This window comes from Myotis daubentonii, chromosome 12 (genome assembly GCF_963259705.1).
Source record: "Myotis daubentonii chromosome 12, mMyoDau2.1, whole genome shotgun sequence".
Taxonomy (NCBI): Eukaryota; Metazoa; Chordata; class Mammalia; order Chiroptera; family Vespertilionidae; genus Myotis; species Myotis daubentonii.
Genome location: NC_081851.1, coordinates 16,023,477 through 16,046,183, shown reverse-complemented (window position 1 = coordinate 16,046,183; position 22,707 = coordinate 16,023,477). Strand labels below are relative to the sequence as shown.

The window sequence follows — 22,707 nt, the reverse complement described above, 5'->3', positions numbered from 1 at the left end:
GTTGGTGAGGATGTGGGGAAAAGGGAACTGATGGTGGGAATGTTAGGACTCAGCTGAGCCATAGCACAGTGCAGAGGTGTCACTGAACGTGCAAACTGCCACTGCTCCTGTGTGAGTTGCACTTGATTTTGGACAGCGCACATTGGCATTATTGATTTTTAAAAAATATATATTTATTGATTTTTTACAGAGAGGAAGGAAAAGGGATAGAGAGTTAGAAACATAGATGAGAAAGAAACATTGATCAGCTGCCTCCTGCACACCCCCTACTGGGGATATGCCCACAACCAAGGTACATGCCCTTGACCAGAATCGAACCTGGGACCTTTCAGTCTGCAGGCCGACGCTCTATCCACTGAGCCAAACTGGTTAGGGCAGCATTATTGATTTTTGTTAGAAAAATACACGGGACATATAGTTGGCTGTGCCACCTTAGGTTGATATTTGCTTTCTAAGAGGGCATTGAAAAGGGGATCTTTCCTATTTTCTTATTCCCAATTTCTGCTTTTAACTTTGTAGACATACTGGGGACTTTATCTCTTCACATGTATTTATTTCATATATGAAAGGGTACAGACCTGTACAGTTCTTTCTTAACACTTTTACTTTATTAGTAACTTTCTCCAAGTAAGGGATTCTGACTCTTTTTTGCTTCTTACCATCCCCTCTTCCTCATCCCCTTTCAAAGCCCCACATGTACAGCCCACATATCTTAAGTGTGGAGATGTTTGCTTATGACTCATCATATGTTTAAAGCCTGTAGTTCAACTTTCCCCAACTAGGAGCCTGATTGTAGCGCTATATCTATTGATTAACAATCCCACGGCAGAACATTCTGAGGGTCTGACTCAGATGGCAGTAAAGCTGCTTGCATACTAGTAAATAAAAGAATTGAATTGTTAGTTTGGGTCAAGGTATTCTCTGAAACTATTGGGAATTTTCATAGGAATTTATAACTAATAAAATTTGAAAATTACCTTCTAAGATCTAATGGAGCCAATTTTCTTTTAATCCTAATCCGAGAATATATTTATTTATGAGAGAGAGAGAGAGAGAGAGAGAGAGAGAGAGAGAGAGAGAGAGAGAGAAAGAGAGAATATCTTCAATGTGGTGAGAAACATCAATTGGTTGCCTCCCATAAGCACCCTGACTGGGGATTGAACCCACAACCTAGGTATGTGTCCTGACTGGGAATCAAACCCACAACTTTTCAATGGAATGATGCTCCAGCCAACTGAGCCACAGCAGCCAGGGCATGGAACCGGTTTTCAGGAAAGAAAACCTTGTAATTACTCCTAGAATTTCTGCATACCTGAGGTCCAAAGTTCAGCTAAGACATTGGGAGTTGATGGAACACCTTGAGGCCTTTGTTGATTGACCTATAATGTATGCAATGTGCTCATCACTTGCCTGGCTTGCACTCACTCTTTTGTGGTTTCAGTCTGCCTGATCCTGTTTTCTATGTCACTGTTATGTGTTTTCTTTAAAACAGTTCTAGGCTCATAAATTTTGCTGCATTTCTCTGAAACCTTGACCCTGAAATTTGGAAGCAGAGAGTTTAAAATTTTAGCATCCAGTTACTATCTCATTGGCATAAGCTCATATAGTCAACAGTTATTGAAATCTTGATTCATGTAATTATAAAAGAAGTAATTTTCGATATATCAAGATTATTTAAATTGTATGTCATTTGCTGTGTTCTCAGTTCAGGTAACTACATTTATAAATTTGTTTCCTGTTTAGATCACATTTTGTTTTACATTATTTTAAATCTCATCATGCTTCCCACCAATGAAGGCTACTAGATTTATGTGGTAGGTTCTGTAAGATGAATTGATGTAGGTGATTATGAAAAAATAACACCTTCGGGAGGGGTTTTGTTTTTCATTTTTGTTCTTTGACTTTAAGCAATTTGATACTATTCATTGGAGCTGGATGGTTATTAAAAATGCTGATTGGTACCCGGCCCCCATCATAAGTCCATGTACTTAAATTTTTTATATTTATTTTTAAATTAAAAAAACTTTAGTTTACCAAAATAAAACCATTACTAGTTCAGAAAATAATTTAAACCCTTTTAGTTCATTTATTGACAGCCTAGATGTTTAAATTTTGTTCTGAGAATCCTGCATATCTGTTCTCTAAATGTCTTTTTTTTTTTAAATATATTTTATTGATTTTCCACAGAGAGGAAGGGAGAGAGATAGAGAGTTAGAAACATCGATGAGAGAGAAACATCGATCAGCTGCCTCCTGCACATCTCCCACTGGGGATATGCGCGCAACCCAGGTACATGCCCTTGACCGGAATCGAACCCGGGACCCTTCAGTCCGCAGGCCAACGCTCTATCCTCTGAGCCAAACCGGTTTCGGCTAAATGTCTTTCTTGCATGTGCTAGCATAATGCTCCTTGCACAGAAAGTTATGTACAAAATCTTTGTGTTGAAATATTTTCCAAATACACAGCTTCATTTTGTTCATGTTTCTTTCTTCTAAATTACAGATTAGCTAATATTCTAACAAATCGTTTTAGAACATTCGACTGGTGGAGCTTAGGTGTTGTATGAACTACTGACTGGAGCATCTCCTTTCACTGCCAATGGAGAGGAGAATTCCCAAGCTGAGCTACTAGGTCAGAATTAACAAAATAAAATGAATGGTTACCTCAAAGGAACTGATCAAATTTCTGTAAGTTGGCTGATGGAAAAAAATAATTTTTAAAATGGAAATTGGCAAAATTACGTTTAAGTGGTTAATTTCCACTTATAATCCTATAGGATGTAGATATAGAACCTTTATATTTCCTTATATCTTATGTGCCCAGAGAGATTTTAAATTTCATAGAGATTTTTTATTTAAATTACATAATGTGTGTGTATTCCGAAGCACTTAGCATTGGGTAGGAGCTGCCAGAGCCCCCGACCCAGCTGCGTTCCCTGCCAGAGCCCTTGGGAATATGGGGCCCAGAGCAGTTAGGAATACAGGCTCAAGAGCCCTTTGGAATGTGGGGTGAGGAGCCCTTCGGAATGTGGGGTGAGGAGCCGTTTCGAACGTGGGGCGAGTAGCCGTTGGCACTGCTTGGCGCAGAGCTGGTGGGCACAGAGACGGTGGGCCCAGAGCCTGTGTGCAGAGCGATGGACGGTGGACACAGCCTCAGGATGGACGTTGCTGTCCGCGAACTCATGGAGCTCTTTCTGCAGAGCCCGCTGGTGGCGGGGGTGAGTGCACCTGCCTCCCTTCCCATTGCGGGTGCCCTGGCTCCTCTCCCGCCCCCCTGGGGTCTCCACAGACCCCACCCGCCTGGGCCCTGGCAGTCCCGGGACTCGGGAGTCTTCCCGGGTTTCCGAGCTGGGGGCGGGGGTCCAGGCCTGGGGGCCTGAGGGGTTTCCTACTCTGGACCCCATGCACCGGGTGCAGGACCCCGTGGCGCTCCCAGCCCTGGACTGAGATGAGTTCACCTGCTCCTGCCGGGGCGCTAGGCTGCGGGTCCAGGAGCGGACGGGATGTGAGTCGTCACCCCGGCCCACGTGGCTGGACCACTCGGGAGAAGCACTCACTCCCCCCAAATACCCTGATGTAGTGTTTGAACTGAGAGCAGCCGGTGGATGTCCCTGACGGGTGAGGGTTGGGGGGGAGGGGTCTCCAAGTGGGAACGTGTACCGGCTGGGATGGGTGCAGCCCACAGGGCCCTGCTCGCCGTTTCCACGGGAGCCTCAGAATGTGCACATGGGGTGACCTTTCCTGCCTTTCTGTCCGCACCCCCCTCCTCGCAGGTGAAAACTTTGAGCCCAGTCGCCAGCGGCAACGATGAACACCTGTACATGCACTTGGTGGATGGCATTTTGTTACACCAAGTCATGTCGGAAATGTAAGTTGTCTTCACAGGCAAAGGACAAAACTTTGATTTAAGGGTGTAGAAACGGAAGCATTTGATTTAAGGTTTGATTTAAGGGTGTAGAAATGGAAGCATTTGATTTAAGGTTTGATTTAAGGGTGTAGAAATGGAAGCATTTGATTTAAGGTTTGATTTAAGGGTGTAGAAATGGAAGCATTTGATTTAAGGTTTGATTTAAGGATGTAGAAATGGAAGCATTTGATTTAAAGTTTGATTTAAGGGTGTAGAAATGGACGGTTGCTATGGGAGGGTTTCTCGTGGGCCAGGGGTCCCTCAGGATATGGGCCCTTTGACTGCCATTCGTTGGGGATGAACTGCAGGACACTGGGTTGGCAGTTTGTCTGATGAAGGATATTCAGAACTGAGGGACTGGCAAGCACTTGGTGTAGATGGTTCAAACTCAGCTATTAATGTGGTTTAAGCGATGACATTTTAAAAATAAAGCTTTTGGGGGGTCATGGAACTGCAGCGGACAGTGTCTGGCTACAGGAAATGTTGGGTGGGTCGGGAGCACTGAGCGTGACTGAGGTTTCACTCCTGGTTAGGACGCCGTGTTTCTGAGCCACGTCATCTTCCCTGTTCAGCTGCCCCTCAGGGAGTGCAGTCGGTTAAGTGGCTTCTCCCGTTCTGGATTGAAAGCCACTGTGTTAGGAGAGGCACAGGGGTCAGGATGCTGAGGGACCCATTTAGCATCTCAAACAGGGTCCGGTGGAGGTTGCACTTGTTAGCGTGCATGCGGGACCACATCCTCTCCTGCTGCTGAATTCTGCAGAGCCTGCCTGACTGCCAGCCTGCCCCACGGAGGTGGTGGCTCCTACCTCTGCACTGTGTTTCAAACTCAGAAACGGCAGGGGAGGTGCTGGAACTTAGTGTCAGTGTGGTTCTGAGGCACTTGAAGGAAAAGAGAACATCCCAACGTTCTCCTTGGAGCAACCTCACCTACTCACCTGCAGCTAAGCTGTCAGACTTGAGCGTAAACCCTCTGGCTAATGAGAATCAGCTCCATTTGTGGCCCACGCAGTGGGAGGAGTTAGCTTTGGCATATTACGTGTTTTAAATGGACTTACCTCAAAAGATCTGTTTAAGAATTTCCCAAGCACATAGCTCCTTCTGTTTTAATAAGTCATGTGCTATCATGCTGTGGGAGAGGCACTTCAGTACTACTGTGTTTTTTTCAAAAGCCCCACCAACCTTACCAACCCACCAACCCTGTGTTTGCTTAGATCATAAACAACAAATCCGTTAGCTTTGGCAGAACTTCTCTGAGAACACTGATGGAAATGAGTTTTCCTGGCATTGTCCAGGGGCAGAGTCAAGTTCTGGCAACCACCCTTCCCCCTCCCCCACCCATGGTGTTAGACCCTGAAAATTACTGGATTCCATTGGTGCGGGGGAGGGGGGGATGAAACTCCCACCTGCCCTTACCCAAGCCCAAGACTATTTAAAGAATGAGCAGCACCCCAGCCTCTTCCCTCAGCTCTGACAGGGGGAGGGAGGACGACAGCCCGGGGGCTGTGGCTCTTTCTTCCCTGGCTTTGGAATCCCTGAGCTTTCACCACTTGTTTGTGGATCTGGAGGAAAGAAAGCCTGTTGGACGTTCCTGTGAGAAATGCCAGCTCATCCCTCGTTCACACTTGGCCTGTGGCTAAATTCAGTTGGAAGGGCTTTTCCCCTCCCCTTGACAATTTCAAATGTTATTTTCTCCTCAGTGATGTGCCCAGGGAATCATCCAGAAGTGAGAGCCCACCCATTTGAGGGTCTTAAGGCCTTAAGCAGGGCTTCTGGGTCTTTCTGGTGAGGGCAGGCACTGAAGAGGGACAGCGGGGAAGCCCTCTGGGTGGCGTTCCAGAAGGAGGAAGTGCAGGCGAGAGCGGCCCCAGCAGCAGAGCTTACTGCTTGGGGAGGAGCATGACCTGCTCCAGGTGTGGACATGAGGACATTTGTGGCCTTTGGAAGTGGTGGGAATTGACTGGGAAAGGGGTGCAGGAGAACTGGGAGGGGGAGGGGTTTTCTATATAATGACTGGAGTATGTTTCATTTTTAAAAACTCATCAAGCTGTCACTTAAGATGTATGCACTTCACTCTATGTAACAATCCCCTCAATTAAAAAAGAAAAAGAACCCCAGCCCTAGTGTCCACACGTAGGGAGCCAGCGGGGCCTGAAGTCCAGGTATCTCGCTTCCTAGCTCCCTGATGCTGGGCGGGGCGCTCATCACCTCAGTTTGCTCATCTGTGAAATGGGAAGTGAAGTGCCTCCCTTAAGAGATGGTTGTGAGGATTAGATGAGATGATGTGTTAGCATGTAGCGCTGTGCCTGCCACGTAAAAGGTGTTAGTGTCAGTCACTCACTTATGTGTATACCCTCCTTATCCAGGAAGGATTTGAGGCACCCCGTAAGAATTGTTTTTGTGTTTCTTCAGTCTTCCTCCCACATTCTTAGTTTCCTAGATGATGATAATTCATAGCCTTAGCCCTCTCCCAGTGAGGTCTAGGACAGAACTGGACTCTGGGACCCACGCCCTAGCCCCACATCCGACACTGTACTGAAGCTAAGCCTGTTTTCACTTCTGCCAAGTGGAGAAATGTAACTGCCCAGCAGGGAAGGCTGTTCTGCTTTCCCAAAGCCCGTGCTGGGAGCTTCGACTGAGTGCTGTTCACCTGTTTGGACCAACTCTCCCCAGGTTGATGGGACTGAGGACAGAGAGCAGCAATCTGCTCACTGGCTTGCTGGAGCTCAGATAAGAGGTGTGTTACCTAATGCTTCAGAGCCACCAGGCGGCTGGCTGGAGCTCAGGTGACTGCACCTGGGCACTGAAGAAGGCTGAGGTAGGGCAGCAGTCTCTGGGCCGTGGCCTCCCAGTGACATGAGAGCCTGGAAGCAGAAAAGCCCTGTGAGCTCAGCTTTCTGGGGAGGCCCTGGTCTAGGAGAATCGCTGAATGAACATGAGGCGTTGAGGGGCGTGGATGGAGATGCGTGGGAAACTTGCTGAATTGCTCCCCTGTAAATGCAGAATCTCCGGGTACCCACTGATACCCCAGGGAAAAGAAGGGGTCTGATTCACGTTACACACATTTTTCACTGTCTTGTGGGAAAGTCATCTGAGAGCTTTGACTCTGGCATCAGGCAGGCACATTTTAATCCCCCCTTTGCCACTTACTAGTTTATTACTTTGGGCAAATTCCTTAAACTCTCTATGCCTCCATTTCCTGATCTGTAATAAGGGATGGAATTTTATAGACTTGGGGAGGATTAAAAAGATCACATATATAGAAAATGCCCAACAAATGTCCATCATCATTGTCATTAGAGTGAGGCCCAGAACTGGTGTGTGTGTGTGTGTGTGTGTGTGTGTATGCGTGTGTGTGCGTGCACACCCGTGTGCCCGCATGCCTGTGCTGGTGTGCATGTACTTGTGAGAGTGAACACCATTTTGAGTTGGCCCAGATTGGAATCAGCAGCATTAGATCTGTTTTTCCCGCAGCAGGAGAGGAGGGGGTTACACATCCTGGGCAAAGTGGGATAGACTTTCCTTAGCAATAGTTGGCTTGTTTGGATTTGGTTCCAAATAACCTTTCTCTGCCTTGAGAGCCTTAAAGGAGGGAGTACTGATGGATGATCATGGTAATTAGTCTGATTGCTCAGGTAGGAAATGCCAGGGCTCTTTGGAGTGGAGTTTCAGTTAGTACTGCTCTTCAGAGCTTGTGGGAGAAGCAGGGAGTGAGAGCCCCGGCCCCACCCTGGTGCATGGAGTGTGCCTGTGTGCTGAGGCCCTTTGGTTCCTGGCACTCCTGGGGAGTTCCCGTGTGACTCACTACAGAAAAAAAATGAAAGCTCCGGCGACAGCAACAACAAAACAGGAAAAAGCCCTGCATGTTCCCTAAGCTCTGGTATGTTAAGAAGCACATTTGTCAGTTTATGAACTTGTTTCTTATTTCTTAACTAGAGGCCTGTTGCACGAAAAGATTTGTGCAACAGGCTTTCCCTTCCCCTGGCTGCTGGCACCAGTTTTCCTCTGGCACCCGGGAACCAGACCTTCACTCTGGCCACCGCCTTCCATCTTCGCTCTGGACACAGTCTTCTCTGTGGCTGGAGCCTTCAGTCTTTGCTCCTCGTTCCGGCGAGAGTCTTCAGTTTCTGGCCAGAGCTGCTCCTGTAGCTCCTTCCGCCCTCCACCCTCCCCCTCATAGCTTGATCGCGCCTGCAGACCTCACTGTGGGGCTCCTGTGTCCCGGGGGTGCTGCCTTGCCTGCGGCCCCGCTTTTGGATCACGATCAGGATCACGGGCCGCAGGCAAGGCAGCTCCTGGGTCCCAGAGGTGCTACCTTGCATGCGGGCCAGCTTTCCATCGTGATTACCGGCTAGGGGGCAGGCAAAGGCAGCCCCGGTTCTCCAATCCAGGGCTGGGAAGCAGGGCAAAGGTGGCCCCTAGAGCTGCCTTTGCCCTGTCCCCTGGCACTTGCCTACCGCCTGGGTTTCCAATCACCATTCTTCCATCCTTCCCCTTTCTCCTCCCATCATTGCGCCTACGTATGCAAATTATCTGCCATCTTTGCTGGCGGTTAACCGCCATCTTTCTTGGCAGTTAATTTGCATATAATCCTGATTAGGCAATGGGAAGTGTTGCGAAGGTACGGTCAATTACCCTTTTTGTCTTTTATTAGATAGGATGTGCTCTCATCCAGGGAGAACTGCACCCTGCAGGTAAATCATTTTGTGATGCCAGGCACACTTCTGCAACCAAAGAGCCTTTGTGGTTCGAATTCTGAAAGCCGCCTTTGTTCCTAAATTAATTTCCACTGAACCGCTCACCTTTATTTCCTCGGTAATGAATGGCTCCATGGGAAACATGTAACGTGAAGGTGGCTTGGCCAGACTCTCCTACTGTGTGGGGTCAGTAAGAACTGTTGTCACCTGACAGTTGAAAAGCGGTCCTCTTGTTTCCTCATGTGACTATTTTCGGGGACCCAGGGCAATTGAATGAAGCCCTTGGCTGAGTATTGCCTGCAATGGATAAAGGGGTTTGCATACATGCCATGCAAGGTGGGGACTCCTAGTGTAGCTAACAAATATGTACTTCATGGCTGCAGTTAATTTAATTAATCTAGTTTTTAACTAAAATGGTGCCATGTTAAGACTTTGAAAGAACCAGGCAGGAAAGATTGTCAATCAGAAGAGCCTCAGCCTTCTCTTCAGACAGAAGATTGCCAGGCTCCGCCCCTCCCCAGAGGCCCTTTGTTGCGCCAAGTCTTTCTCAGATTTTTCCTTGAGATTCTTTTCTTCTCCTGTGTTTTCCTTGACCTATAGGACTCTTCTCGCTCTCTGTGTCCAGCACTGCAATGATGTATGCAGGGACACGTTCAATCCAGGGGGTGATGACATGTTCAGTGGCATCTGCACACCTGTTGGTTATCTTCATAGCTTCATCCCAAGTCACTAAGGAAGGCTGCCAGAGGCCAGATCCACCAGTAGTCCCATTGCTTTGGCATAATTCCTCACTTAATTTCGCCAATTGTTCCCCACCCCTGGCTAATCTCGTCAGTTCATAGCTGTCAGTTCCTTCATGGGCATGTTCAAATACTGGCCAAGTAACACCTGCTACATCCTCTTTCTTCCCTCACATGTTCACTTGGGCTTTGTTTACATCTTGGTGCTCAAGTCCCCTGCTGTGAACTTGGCCTCAGTGAGTGGGAGACATATTCTCTCATTACTTCACCCATCAACATTTAAGTCTCTACAATCTTTAGAATCTGTGGGAATCAAAGGTGAAGGCATGGGATTCTTTCTTTAGGAGGTTTATGACCTGTCGGTGCTCCTTTTAATCGGGCCTTCATCATGGTCTGTGCTATTTGCCAGGGAAAGATTTCAATTCGGTCTTTGCAGACACTGTATCTCATTCGCAGACATTCTGAGGGTTACTGTTTTCTCAGGTTCCCAGCCGGGCAGTGGGGGCTGCCACAGCCCCAGCCCCAGTGTCCTCCTCTCCAAGTCAGCTGCTTGTGTCTTGGTTGACTTTCAAACAGCTTGTGGTGGTGGTGGTTTTTAAATTGTACTTCCAGTGACATCTGACATGTTTATTTGTAGATATTTTTCCTATTTGTCAATTTTGTATTAATTATTGGCTTCAAATGAGCAGAATGGCATTGATATGGATTTCCATGCCTCCCCCATCTCCCCTTCGTTATGGAGGGGGGCAGGTTACTGCAGAAAGAGGAAGAGGCCTGCCTCTCTTCCATCAGACCAGCTCCCAGGAGGCTCAGTGCCCTCATGAACCCAGGAAGACAGCCCTCATTTGAATTATCACCACTCCCTGTGTCCTGGGACAGTAACTATTGGGGGGGTTGTTATAAAAAGCAGGCAAGGTGGCAGCTAAGGCCTCCTGTTGAGTCTGTTCTCTTCAGATAGGAAAACTTTTTGAGCCTGAGAATTTTGAGAAGTATCCTGAAAACATATCGGTGGATGAAGTTATATGTCGCTTGATTGAGATTTCCAGTTTTATCACGACCAGACCTGACTTTTGCTGGAGAGTGAAAGTTAATAATGCTTTGGGGGTTCCCACATGAATTGCTTGTCTCCACTGCTAGAATGTCTCCTAGGCGGCGTTGTACACCATATAGTGCCACAGACTGATGGTGTCGGTTTGTCCAGGTGGAATTGTGTCCCTAGAATGTAAAATCACAGGACCAGCCCGAGACCCAGGCTGGTGACAGAGAAGGGGAACCCATGTGAAGTAGAACATTAATGATTTTATTGATTTAAGTTAGAAAATGTACCATGTTTTCCCTTTTTCTTTCTTGATGGTTCATATATTTTGGCGTGTTCAGTTCCTAACACTCATAATCTTTAAATATATTTTGGGGTGGATTATTGATTTTCACACAGTGTAACCTTTTGGGTCTGCACTGCATTTGGTGGCGGTTTGTGGGTGCTGCCAGGAGTGGGATCGGGATGACTTTGACTAAGGGCCTGAGTAGGGTTTGCCGTGGGGTTGGGAGGGATGTGTTTTGTCTAAGGTCCACAGCTCGGCAGGGGCAGGATTAGGGTTTGACTTGAGCCACACTGGTTTCAGCCTCACACTGACCTAGGCTTGGTGAGGGCTACCCAGGCTGGGGAGGGAAGTGTGGCAAATACTGGGAGATGCCGTTTCCAGTCTCGTGTTTCTTCCCCTAGAGACCCCAGGCCTAATCAGCACTTCCACCAGCACGTGAACAACGATGTGAACCTCCGTATTGAGAACTTGACCATCTTGGTCAGACACATTGAGAACTTCTACCAGGTAAGGGCAGCTCTCTGTGCCCCAGGACTTCTGTGTTCCTGGCAATGTCGTCACTCAAAAGGTTTCCCCGCAGGAAGCCCAGAGGAAATGGTGTTCACGGTGAGGCAGCTGCTCGCTGGCACTTGGGGGTTTATCACTTCCATCTTTTATTTGCCCCCGCATTGTGAGAAGGGTCAGATGTTGGATTGCTTTACTTTGTCCAGCTAATGTCCTTTGACCGGTGTGCATGGCATTGGGTCTGGTGCTGTGAGGGCCTCAGAGATGAGTCGCCACTGCGGCCCCAAGCACCAGGCGCATGGGGAGTGTCTGGAATGGACTCTGGGAGGGGCACGCTGATCTGGTTATTGTCCACAGGTCAGCGAGTCTTTGTACAGCAGTAATTCAAGGTGTTGACGGAGCTATGGGACCACAGAGGGTTATGTTGGGTCAGGATCATAATGGATGAGCCCCCGGGTGCAGATGGCAGCACTGGAGTTCAGCGTGTAGAGTGTTCACTTGTCATGCTCTCCATGTCTCTATCTCAGATAGTCCATGGCAGGAGGACCTGATGATGAAGGGCTGTTAAAATCCCCACCCCAGCCTTGGGAAGGTGGGGTGAAATCTTTGATCTTTATGGTCTTTATATGACCAGCACAGATGCCATATGGACTGAAACTGCCCTACTGGGCCCTGATTTTCACACATTTTCTGAGCATCAATATCCCCCCTATAAGTTTTTTTAAGATCTCAGGTGAAGCCCAATGACTCTGATTGACTTGGGGGTTGGGGAACCCTAATGCCCTCTGCTCAGCCCCTTCCTTTTCCCCTAGGCGATCTCTGTGGGTTCTTGGGACCTCAGGGAACATGGTTTAAGAACCACTCATTGGCCTGGCCTGTGTGGCTCAGTGGTTGAGCATTGACCTATGAACCAGGAGGTCAATGGTTCAATTCCTGGTCAGAGAATATACCTGGGTTGTAGGCTCGATCTCCAGTGTGGGGCCTTCAGAAAGCAGCCAATCAATGATTCTCTCTCATCTTTGATGTTTCTATCTCTCTCCCACTCTGAAATAAATCCTATATAATAAAGAGGGAATATGCAAATTGACTGTCACTCTGCCACAAAGATGGCGGTGCCCACAGTCGAGGCGGGGGGTGGGGGTGGGGATGGGGGAGGGTTCCATAACACAAGAAGGCTGCACCCAGAGTGGAGGCCAAGTTCCTGTAATGAGCCTTAATGAGCAATCAGCAGGGACCTGAGGCTGCATCCCCCAAAACCCTCCCCCATGAGGCTTGACAGGGGTCCTCAGGCTGCCCTCCCCCCATGCCATGCCAGACCTGAAGCTACGACCCCACCCAGCGGGGCTTGACAAGGGTGGGTCCGGCCAGGTCTGGATCTAGCCCAATGGGGCAGAGGGCGGCCTGGTCTGGGTCTCACACAATTTCGAGGCGCACGTGGGTTGACTCTGGGTCCCGTGGTGTGCCCCAACTATGACAGGAGGAAGATTTTCATATACATTTTACTAATTTTCTTTCATCTCTGACACTTCTATTATAGAGAAAGGGCAAATAGCAATATTAAAATATTTCCTCTAATTAATCCCCTTTTAATGTGCATCAACCAGGCCAAGAGAGAGAGAGAGAGAGAGAGAGAGAGAGAGAGAGAGAGAGAGAGAGAGAGAGAGAATATATATATACTTTTAGAAACACTCACTGCCCAACAAGTCCCAGATTTATGACTGGGTTTCACTGAGATCTTGGCCAGACTCCGCTTCTGAGCCCTGTCCCCAGCATGCAGCTGTACTCATTCCATCGCCTGTTGGCAACAGAGCACCATGACTATGAGCAGCCTCTGGGCAGGGCCTTTGACAGCTCAGATGATGGGGCTGAAGTGGCCTTGTTTCTTTGTCTGTGGGGAGCCACACTCAGCGCCGGGCATGCTGTAGGCTGGTGGGTTTCATCTAGTGCTGCCCACAGGCAGGGGGCAGGGGTGGTGCTGCCATTGAACTTGGGTCTGGGTGTGGAGTGGCTTGATTCCTGGCTGCAGGCACCATTGGTGGTTAGCAGGTGCTTTTGATGCTGTGTGCTAAGTGCCAGGGAAGGCGGATGGTGCCAACAGGTCAACAGACAAGACTCCTAACTCAGGCTGCGTGGGGGCAGTTGGGCCGGCTTCTTGGAGGAAATGACACCTGAGTGGAGTGACGGTGCACAACTGAGTTTCCAGTTTGGAGGGTTGTGGGCGGGAGACGGGGGAAAGGGCATTGAGGGGCAGTAAATCCTGTCCACGTCTGTCATAGTCAGCACTTGCCCCAGTTGCTGGGATGACGGCCTGTTTTCCTGGTTTCACATGAATCAAAACCAGGGAGATGCCAACGTGAGACTCTGGACAGGCAGGCCTCCCGCCTCAGGTGTGGCTTGGAGGACAGCACCTCTCCCTGGGGCTGCGATGGAGGCTTCAGGGGCGGGGAGGTGTCTGAGGCTCTCCGTGAGCAGCACAGAGCAGGCAGGCTCGGGCGAGCTGTGTGGCCATGAGCATGCGGTCCTCTCGTCTCGGTGGCCGTGGAGGGTGCACGCCACTCGGGTCTGGGCTGGACAAGGGGGCTCAACCATGTGGAATTGCAGGCAGTTTGCTGCTCTTGGGCACTGGGTAGCGCTCCAGAACACGGGAACCGTCCCAGGAAGGAAAAGACAGCCAGTCTACCCTCAGGGCCCAGAGAGAAAGGCAGGTAGAAAGAAGGACCCTGCCTCCTGGCCCGGCTTCCGCACTGGCAGCTCTTTGAGGGCAGGGCAGGTGTGCATGGCAGCCTCAGCCCCTCGGCCTGAGAGTGAATGTTTGCTGCAGCACTTGCTAAGGGCTGCAGGGCGTCCCTGCCTCAGTCCTTTTCATGCTGAAAAAGCCACAGGCCACTTGCCTCTGGGCTGACACGGGCAGGTGCGGGCAGGGTTGTGGTGTGTATTTCCTTCTGATTTATTGGAAAATAAAGCTAAGTTCTGCCCATATAAGTAATATGTGCTTCTTACAAACAGCTAGGAGAACATACAGGTAGTAAGAATAAGAGCCACCCAGAATCCCACCACTGAAAGACAGTCACTATGAGCGGTGTTAGTGTTTCCCCCCAGTTTCTGCATGAGTAGTTTGTGTTTCACTCCCTGCCTTTCATAGTCTGCCTTTTTCCCTCCCAGCTGATATGATAGCATATGCATAACTGGTTACTGTCGTGAAGTGACAGTCAAGAAAGTTTTTCAGAAGAAGTACCACCCAGCGTCACCTTGTTGTGAGGGCTTGGACGAAGCGAGACAGTCATTCCTTACTCTGACCGGGGAGGGTGAGAGGTCACCCCCACGTAGAGTGGGATCCCTCTGCCCATGGCTTTTCAGTGAGACACGTCACAGTCACAGAACTCAGGCCTGGTCTTGTTTGCCAGGCAACACTTCAGCCACCCTGGCTGTCCTTCTCTGAGGCTTCAGGGCAGGGCACTTAGGAATACCAGGGGCCCCTCTGAAAAGCACCAGCTATTCAAGAAGCTCAAGTTTTGCCTCTGAAAACCTGGGGAGACTTTGTCCTTGACCTTTTACAGAGGACAGGAGCGGGTGAGAAGCAGCATGGCCAGGCTCACCTGAGCGCTGGTGTCTCAGCCAGTGTCTCCGGGCCTCCTCCTGGCCCGCTGCTTGGACTCCTCTGGGCTTGGGGCCAGGACTCTCATAACCAGCCGGTGTGGCTCAGTGACTGAGCATCAACCTATGAACCTGGAGATCATGATTGGATTCCCAGTCAGGGCACATGCACGGGTTGAGGACTCAATTCCTCAGTCGGGGACGTGAAGGAATCAGCCTATTAATGGTTCTCTCTCATTATTGATGTTTCTCTCCCTCTCCCTCTCCCTCTCCCTCTCCCTCTCCCTCTCCCTCTCCCTCTCCCTCTCCCTCTCCCTCTCCCTCTCCCTCTCCCTCTCCCTCTCCCTCTCCCTCTCCCTCTCCCTCTCCCTCTCCCTCTCCCTCTCCCTCTCCCTCTCCCTATGAAATCAATAAAAACATATTTAAAAAATTAAAAAGACACTCACACCTGATGCTGCTGTCCTGGCATGTAGCCTATCTTCTTCTTCCCAGGGTCTCCGCTCATATGCAGACATAATGTTTATTTGATTATGATGAGGATTGGAAGTCCAGGTAGCTCTGACTTTTCACATTTATTTATATTCTAACTATTCCTTCCTCTTACATAGCATGTTCCCAGTTACCTTGTAGTGGCTGTGCGCTCACCCAGTGACTGGATAAGCTGTCATTTTGTTAGTCATTCTTTATTTTCGTTTCCTGTTCTCAGTGGTATCTCTCCTCTTTGTTTCTGTAGGAAGTTCTCCAGCAGCGGATCGTAATGAGCCTGCCGGATGTTTCAGTGATTAGCAAAGACCCGCTGTCTGGTGAGTGAAACCACCCCCCCCCCCCCAACCTCGGCGGGCTCGGCCAGTGCCAGTGGCTCTGGGAAGCTGTTGGACACAGAGCTCTGGCTGCCAGCTTGGAGCCAGCAGAGTGAAAACACGTGATCATTCCGGTGAGATTTTGAAGGGAGGGTGTTTCCTCTGAGGCATGAAGCCAAAGCCCCTGCTTCGGTGGGCTTAGGGGCCCGAGTCTTTGTGGCCTCTCTGGGGGTCTCTCCTCCTCAGTAAATGTGGGGTCAGGGCCACCTTCACAGGGTGGGTACCTTTTGGTAAGAAAGGAGGAATCTGTGGAGGAACTCACATCTCTCTTCCACGGGGACCCTGTGATGCCCTTTTCAGTCCGTGGTGGGTCTCACCAGGAAGTCCTGGCATGTCTGTCACTGGGCCCTGAAGCCGGAGAGGGCAAGGGTTCCAAGTCCTAGCCTCGGACATGCGCTGTGACCTTGAAAGACAGAATGAAATGTGCTCCTGGACATCTTCCAGAAAGTCAGAGTTAATTCATGCTTGTCAGGTGGCTCCCTGGGAGTTAAACAGGGCGGCGGATCTCCTCCCGCCCCATCCTGTGTCTCTGCCTGCACCACGGCTCCTGGACAAGCACCCTGTTCTCTTACCTCTGGGCCTTTGCATGTGCTGTTCCTGTGCCTGCAGCGCTCTCGTCCCTGTGTCCTAAATCTCCCCCCTCACCCTGTGGGTCTCAGCTCAGAGGTCACTTCCTTTAAGAAGCCTTGCCTGAATCTCACTGCAGACTAGAGGTCCTTCTCTCAGGTTCCCTTTCCAGCTTTTCTTTGTGGATTTTCTTGGTCTGAGCCAGAGGACTGTGTTGATTACAACAAAGCTCCCAGCAGCCAGAACACATGGGTGCCTGGAAGGGAGTTGTCTGTAGGTTTGTTTCTTCTTTGCCTGCTTAAATGTCCCTGAGCCAATCTCACTGACAGGGACCCACTATCTTCTCTATGTTTGAAACTATTCAAAACCCACAATCTGGTAGATTTAAGAGAATAACAGTTCTTCTTACTTTAAATTCCTGAGAGAAATCAGCCTCCCATAAGGAATTAGAGAACTTCTGCTTTCTCTCTCTCTCTCTCATAAGTTTCATCGGAATCTGTGTAGGGATAAAAATCACAGGGTGCTTTGTTTGCACCACATGTTTTATTCCACTCACCTGGTGAGAACAAACAGAGCACTGCTTCACCCGAATCTCCTAGTGCCCTGTTTGTTGCCCCAAAGCTTATTTTAAATCATTTTTTCCATGAAGATTTTTTCTAAAATTAATTCTCTACCTTTAAAACCTTCCCCCTCTAACCCCGTGTTAACAAAACTTAGCAAACAGAAATTCTATACTTTTCTAACAGTGCTCTGGTTCAGATTTAGTTTTGTCTTAATGCCTGATGGGTGTGAACGAATGAATAGAATGAATGAATGAATGGCTCATGGTTGTCATGTGTGTAACTGCTGGTGCTGAGGAAGCGGAACCCTTTGCTCTTTCATTGAGCCGCCTCACACTGTAGATTGAGCTCATGTGTGTCTGTGTGTATCTGTGTGTGTCTGTGTGTACAGGGTTTCTAGTCTCCTCCTTGCTTATGGTCTTGCTACTAGCAGTGGGCCTATCCTACATGTGTTTGCACTTTTAATGCTGTTTTCCTCTGCTGTGACTGGGAACAAAGATTCTCAGAGCTGTTGGAGTTATTCTAAAGTATGGTACACTTAGACCCTCTGCTGTGAACATCAAGATTTTCTGTGTGAACTCTGCCTTCTGTTTCTGCTGTCTGAGCCCTCCAAACACGTTCTTGCTTATGTGTCAGCTCTCTGGTGGCTACAGCACCATGTACAATCCTGGGGGAAGTGAATTGCTGTAGGAAGAGCAGCTGGTGATGGCTGGGAGGGTCTGTGCCTGTAATATCCACCAAAGGGCTTACAAGAGGCACTTGCCTGTCATGTGGGGACTGACTGGGGGGACCCTGGGTGGGAAGGTCACTTGGGCACACGGGCTGGTGGGCGAGAGCACTGTGGCCATGGAAAGGTTTTAGTGGGACTGTTTGGAGGCTGTTAACACTCCTATGCTCGTTCTCTTTCTTTTTTATCAAAACTGATATTGTGGCTGATCATCAGCTCAGCATTAATAGAGAAGTGAGTCAGGGCTGTGATTCTATTTATGAATGACTATGGATTGGAGCCTCTTGGGGCAAATGAAATGCCTCAAGTGAAAAAACAATCATAAGGCTTTGAGAATTATTCCATTTAAACACTGAGAAGTTCTACTCTTACTAGCAAAGGGAGTTTTTGACCGTAGTAGTTGGATCTGCAGCACCCACCCTTACTGAGCATATTGCAAAGAGCTGGATCTGGATGGTCTGAGGGGACCCTGTGTGATTTTTTTTTTGGTCCTGATTGGCAGGGCTGAGAAGGAGAAGTGTGATAGTGTTGGTCTGGGTCTGGGGAAATCGGGCTTATCATACGTTGGTGTGAGAGAGTGAAATGGCAAAAGCCTTTCCTCCTGACAATTTGGCAGTAGGAAAAGCTTAAAGGATGAGTTTTCCCTTAAGAGGTAAATAAGAATCTGCTTTATAAACCAGCAGCCAGGGGTGGGGAACCTTTTTTCTGCCAAGGGCCATTTGAGTATGTATATAATTCGTGGGCCATACAAAATTATCAACTTAAAAATTAGCTGCTATATTTGGTCAAACAGTTCATTAACTCGCTCCTAATGCCTTGGGAGGGCCAGACCAAATGATTTTGGAGGCCTTATATGGCCCTTGGGCAGGACATTCCCCACCCCTGCTTCCAAGCCCTGGCCTGGGTGGTTCAGTTGGTTGGGCATCGTGCCATGCATCAAAAGGTTGCTGGTTTCATTCCTGGTTAGGGCACATGCCTGGGTTTCCGGCTCTATCTCAAGTTGGGGGGATGGGGGTGAGTGGGAGGGGGTGTGCAGGAGGCAGCCTGTGCATCTCTCTAACACCGATTTGTCTTTCTCTCCCTTCCTCTCTAAATTTCTTTTTAAATAAATTGCTCTTATTTCTTCTAAAACCAAACAAACTAGCCACTGAGATGTTGTTTAGCATCATTTAGATCAGCGGTTCTCAACTTGTGGGTCGTGACCCTTTTAGCGGTCAAAGGACCCCTAAGACCATCCTGCATATCAGATATTTACATTACGATTCACAACAGTTGCAACATTACAGTTATGAAGTAGCAACGAAAATAATTTTATGGTTGGGTCACAACATGAGGAACTGTATTTAAAGGGCCAGAAGGTTGAGAACCACTGATTTAGATTAAAACATTGAAAACTTGAGCCTCTGGAAGGAAACTGGTAAGTTTGTGGCCTTTGTACAAAAGTGACGCCTTACGTTGTCTGGGTTTTCTTTGGAACATTCCAGCCAAACACTGACAGAAACAAACGGGAGGAGGAGGGCGGCGGGACAGATGTGCAGGATGTTGGCAGCGTGAAGCTGGGGGATGCGTCGGGGCTTGTCTATTTGCAATGCTGCAGGATGAACAGGGAGAGTTGTGTGCACCTCACCTTAGAGCCCACTCAGCACTGCCTGCGGAGACGCTTCTCTGCCACTGGGCTTGCTTCCCGCACACACTGACAAGAGATGCTGACGCTGGAGTTCCTGGATTATCATGGGACAATATTTATGACATATTTGAGTGGGAAAGGACCACACATACTTAGGTATAGAATTCTCATTTGGCTTAAATAATATACAAGCCCATACATAGAAAACAGATGGCGGGGTACACCCAGGTTGAAATGATTTTTTTTAGCTTATCTGATTTCCCCCGCAACAGCAGAGTGGTGTATCACCGGTGAGATTTCATGAGAAGATGAGTCTATTAAATATGTTGCTCTTTTGATTTAGGACAAAGTATGGAGGAAATGGAGAAGATGCTGATGCTGGTGCTGGGCTGTGCTGTCCAAGTAGGGCTTGGGCAAGGGTGGAGCGGGCCTGCCCTTGGCCATCTTGTGTGTGGGTTTGTGGGGATAAACTCCCCCTTAGTGAGTGAGGTAGGAGGGACGCTGCCTTCAGTCCAACATGACACATCCCAGCTTCCCGAGAGAAGGGACCACTCATTAGGTGGCAGCCGATTCTACTCCCAGGGCACCTTTGGCAAGAAGCAAGTGGGGATTCCTCAGCCCGGGGTGCCCTTAGCAAATTGTCCCCAGTATAGGGACACCTAGACCAAAGACCAGAAACTCCATCCAGCCTGGGGGCCCCATCTGACCACCCCCTGATTTTGGAAAAAACTTTCATGGGCACAGGGCCACACTCAATTCTTCCTGTATTATCTCTGGCTGCTTGCACAGCACATGGCAGAGCTGAGACTGAATGGCCCGCAGACTCCGAGATGTTCCTACATCCGGCCCTTTGAAGACAAAGGTTGTCACCCCTGATGCTCTTGACCTTTATTGGTTTAAGAGTCACTGGAGCTTGTTTAACGTGCAGACTTCTGTGCTTCACCTCCAGTGTTTTCAACCTGATGGGCTTTTTGAAAACAAGTTCCCCCGGTGATTCTGCTGTGGGTGGTCAGAGCAACTTCTGGAGAAACCTCTGTCTAAGGGACAGGAGGGAAGGCCAGCTGATGGTTATAAAGGAGGAAGCCAGGGGCTGGGTGGGCAGCTCATTTGGAAACTATTTCTGTGGCTGTGGTGGGCCCAGGTTGCCTCACTTGCAGAATGCTCCCATTAACACGCGTTACCTCTGCAGTGCGACAGGAAAGGGGAGTTTATTGAAAAAATCCAACAGCTTGACATTGAGACCCAGGTCAGGATCCTGGCTCATATCCGGCAGGTAGGTGTGAGGCTGGCTTTGTGGGGCTTAGCCGTGGAACCCTCTACCGTGGCAAGCAGGAGGCAGGCTCTCACCACCAAGGAAAAGTTTAAAAACTACATCACCCACTAGTGATTTTCCTAATTTTAGGTTTCATACACGAGACATATTGAACCTGTTTGGAAAGGTAGTCATCAGCAAGCTAAAACAAAATGGGGGAAAAAATTTTTTTTTAAAAATTTATACACCCAAATCAAGTCTTCATTTGCCTCCTCTTCTTGCCTAATATGGAGCCAGACTGGTTTTGAGTACTGTCAAGGGGCTTGGGCTCAGAATTTGATGTGCCCTGAAAATGTGTTCTGGTCAATGTGGCTCTGCTTCCCATGGCTGATCTTCCTGGGGAAAGGGTGTCCGTTTCTGTCAGGGATGTGGCAGAGAAACAGGCTGCCAAGTCCCAGAAGGGCTGTCGCTGTAGACTGGGCCTTGGGGTGGGGTCGGGAGGGCTGTGCACTGAGGGCAGCCCCTCTGCATGCACCTCGGTGACATCAGAGAAGTGGTTTCCCCGGAAACCGGGCCTGTGGGGGCAGCACTGACCTGAAAGTATATTTCCCTGACACCCCCCTCCTCCCTCCAGAAGAAGCCTTGTATGATTTAGTTATCTTAGGGGATGTGGCTCAGCCTTCAGTCTGATTGGACAGCTGAGATAAAGGCATGAAAAAGGCATGAGCAGGAGCACAAAGGAGCAGGTGTGGGTCTGGCAGGGGCCGCTGCCATACCCCAGGCCAGAGCCAGGGACAGGCTGGGCTGATGGGCACCATGGGTGGTGGGTGCTGAGTCAGCACTGGAGCAGGAGTGAGAAGCCACTGGTCGCAGTCAAGGGGAAGTCTGCATTGTCCTAAATACGCTCAGCTATTCATGACGGTGAGCGGCCACCTGTTAGCCTGAGGACCATTCTGCTTTTTATTTTTTTTAATCCTCACCCCAGGATATTTTCCCATTGATTTTGAGAGAGAGAGGAAGAGAGAGGGAAAGACTAAGAGAACTATCAATGTGAGAGAAACACATGAATTGGTTGCCTCCTGAGTGCTTCCTGACCAGGGCCTGGCCAGGGAGGATCCAGCAACTGAGGTACATGCCCTTGACCGGAATCTAACTCGGACCCTTTGGTCTGCAGGCCAATGCTCTATCCACTGAGCCAAACTAGGTAGGGCTATTCTGCCTTTTAATTATCCTTGTGTGTCCTTGTGTTTTGAACATGTATGTATCTGGGTACTAGGTCTTTGCTACTCACTGTTTCCCTGCTCAGCCAGCAGGATAATTAAAATAAAGGAGGGGGGAGGGTTTATAATGCAGCCAGAGGGTCTTGAGTGATAATCACATTTAGGCCTGGCCCTGCGAACGGGGCTTCAGAATTATTGGTGCTTCTCAAGCATTCAGGTGCCGGGCCCCATAAGAGACCCACCGAGTCAGAATTGGGGGAGGAGCAACACGAGCCTTTAATTAAGCTGCTCCTGTGGCCCAGCTGGTGTTGCTCAGTGGTTGAGTGTCAACCCAGGAACCAGGAGGTCATGGTTTGATTCCTGGTATCAGACTCCATCCCCAGTAGGGGGAGTGTAGGAGGCACTTTCTCATCAATGTTTCTCCCTCCCTCCCTCTCCCTTCCTCTCTGAAATCAATAAAAACATATTTTAAAGAAGTAAAACATTTTTTTAAAAAGCTGCTCATGTGACTGCTGTGTGGCTGGGTTGTGTCCCAGGATCCCCTGGGACATGAGAGGCCTTTCCCCAGCACTGGGGCGGGGAGGCCTAGAGCCCAGCCTAGGAGCCCCACATCCCTGCCTTTCTGGTGCCTCTCGCCACAGGCAGAGATTTCTCTGAATTCTCTGAGACCCGCTGAATCCCAATGTTTCCTTTGTGAGGTGGGAAAGGTGAGAAAGTGGATGTCAGTTGAGGAACTGAAAGGTCCTTTTTACTTGTGTTTTTTTTTTTTTTTGGTGGGGTTTTTTAATCCTCATCCAAAGATATTTTTTACTGCTTTTTAGAAAGGGTGAAGAGGGGAGAGGCAAAAGGAGAGGGAGAGAAACACATTGATGTCAGAGAGACATAGACTGGTTGCCTCCCGCATGGGGCTGGGGATCAAACCATCAACTGAGGTATGTGCCCTTTGACCTGGAATCAAGCAGGAGACCCTTAGGTCCACAGGCTGACGCTCTAACCACTGAGTGAAACCTGCCAGAGCAGGGTTTTTTTTAAGTTACTCTCCACCTCCACTTACCCCTCTGGAAATTGTGAGAACGTTTGTGGTGCACATCACTCAGTGGATTGCCATTTGTTTTCCCCTTTTGAGGCCCACGT

The 22,707-nt window shown here is 49.1% G+C and overlaps 1 protein-coding gene across 1 annotated transcript in view; it reads left to right on the top strand.

Moving 5' to 3' along the window:
• The first annotated feature begins 3,157 nt into the window (after positions 1–3,157).
• The window catches only part of LOC132213914 (protein Daple-like), a 64,550-nt gene continuing 45,000 nt past the window's right edge, over positions 3,158–22,707 (top strand). Inside the window, exons 1-6 of the mRNA XM_059660794.1 lie at positions 3,158–3,217; positions 3,773–3,867; positions 11,064–11,169; positions 15,494–15,563; positions 19,445–19,503; positions 20,291–20,374. Coding sequence (XP_059516777.1) covers positions 3,158–3,217; positions 3,773–3,867; positions 11,064–11,169; positions 15,494–15,563; positions 19,445–19,503; positions 20,291–20,374 — 474 coding nt within the window. The remainder of the gene's footprint in view (positions 3,218–3,772; positions 3,868–11,063; positions 11,170–15,493; positions 15,564–19,444; positions 19,504–20,290; positions 20,375–22,707) is intronic.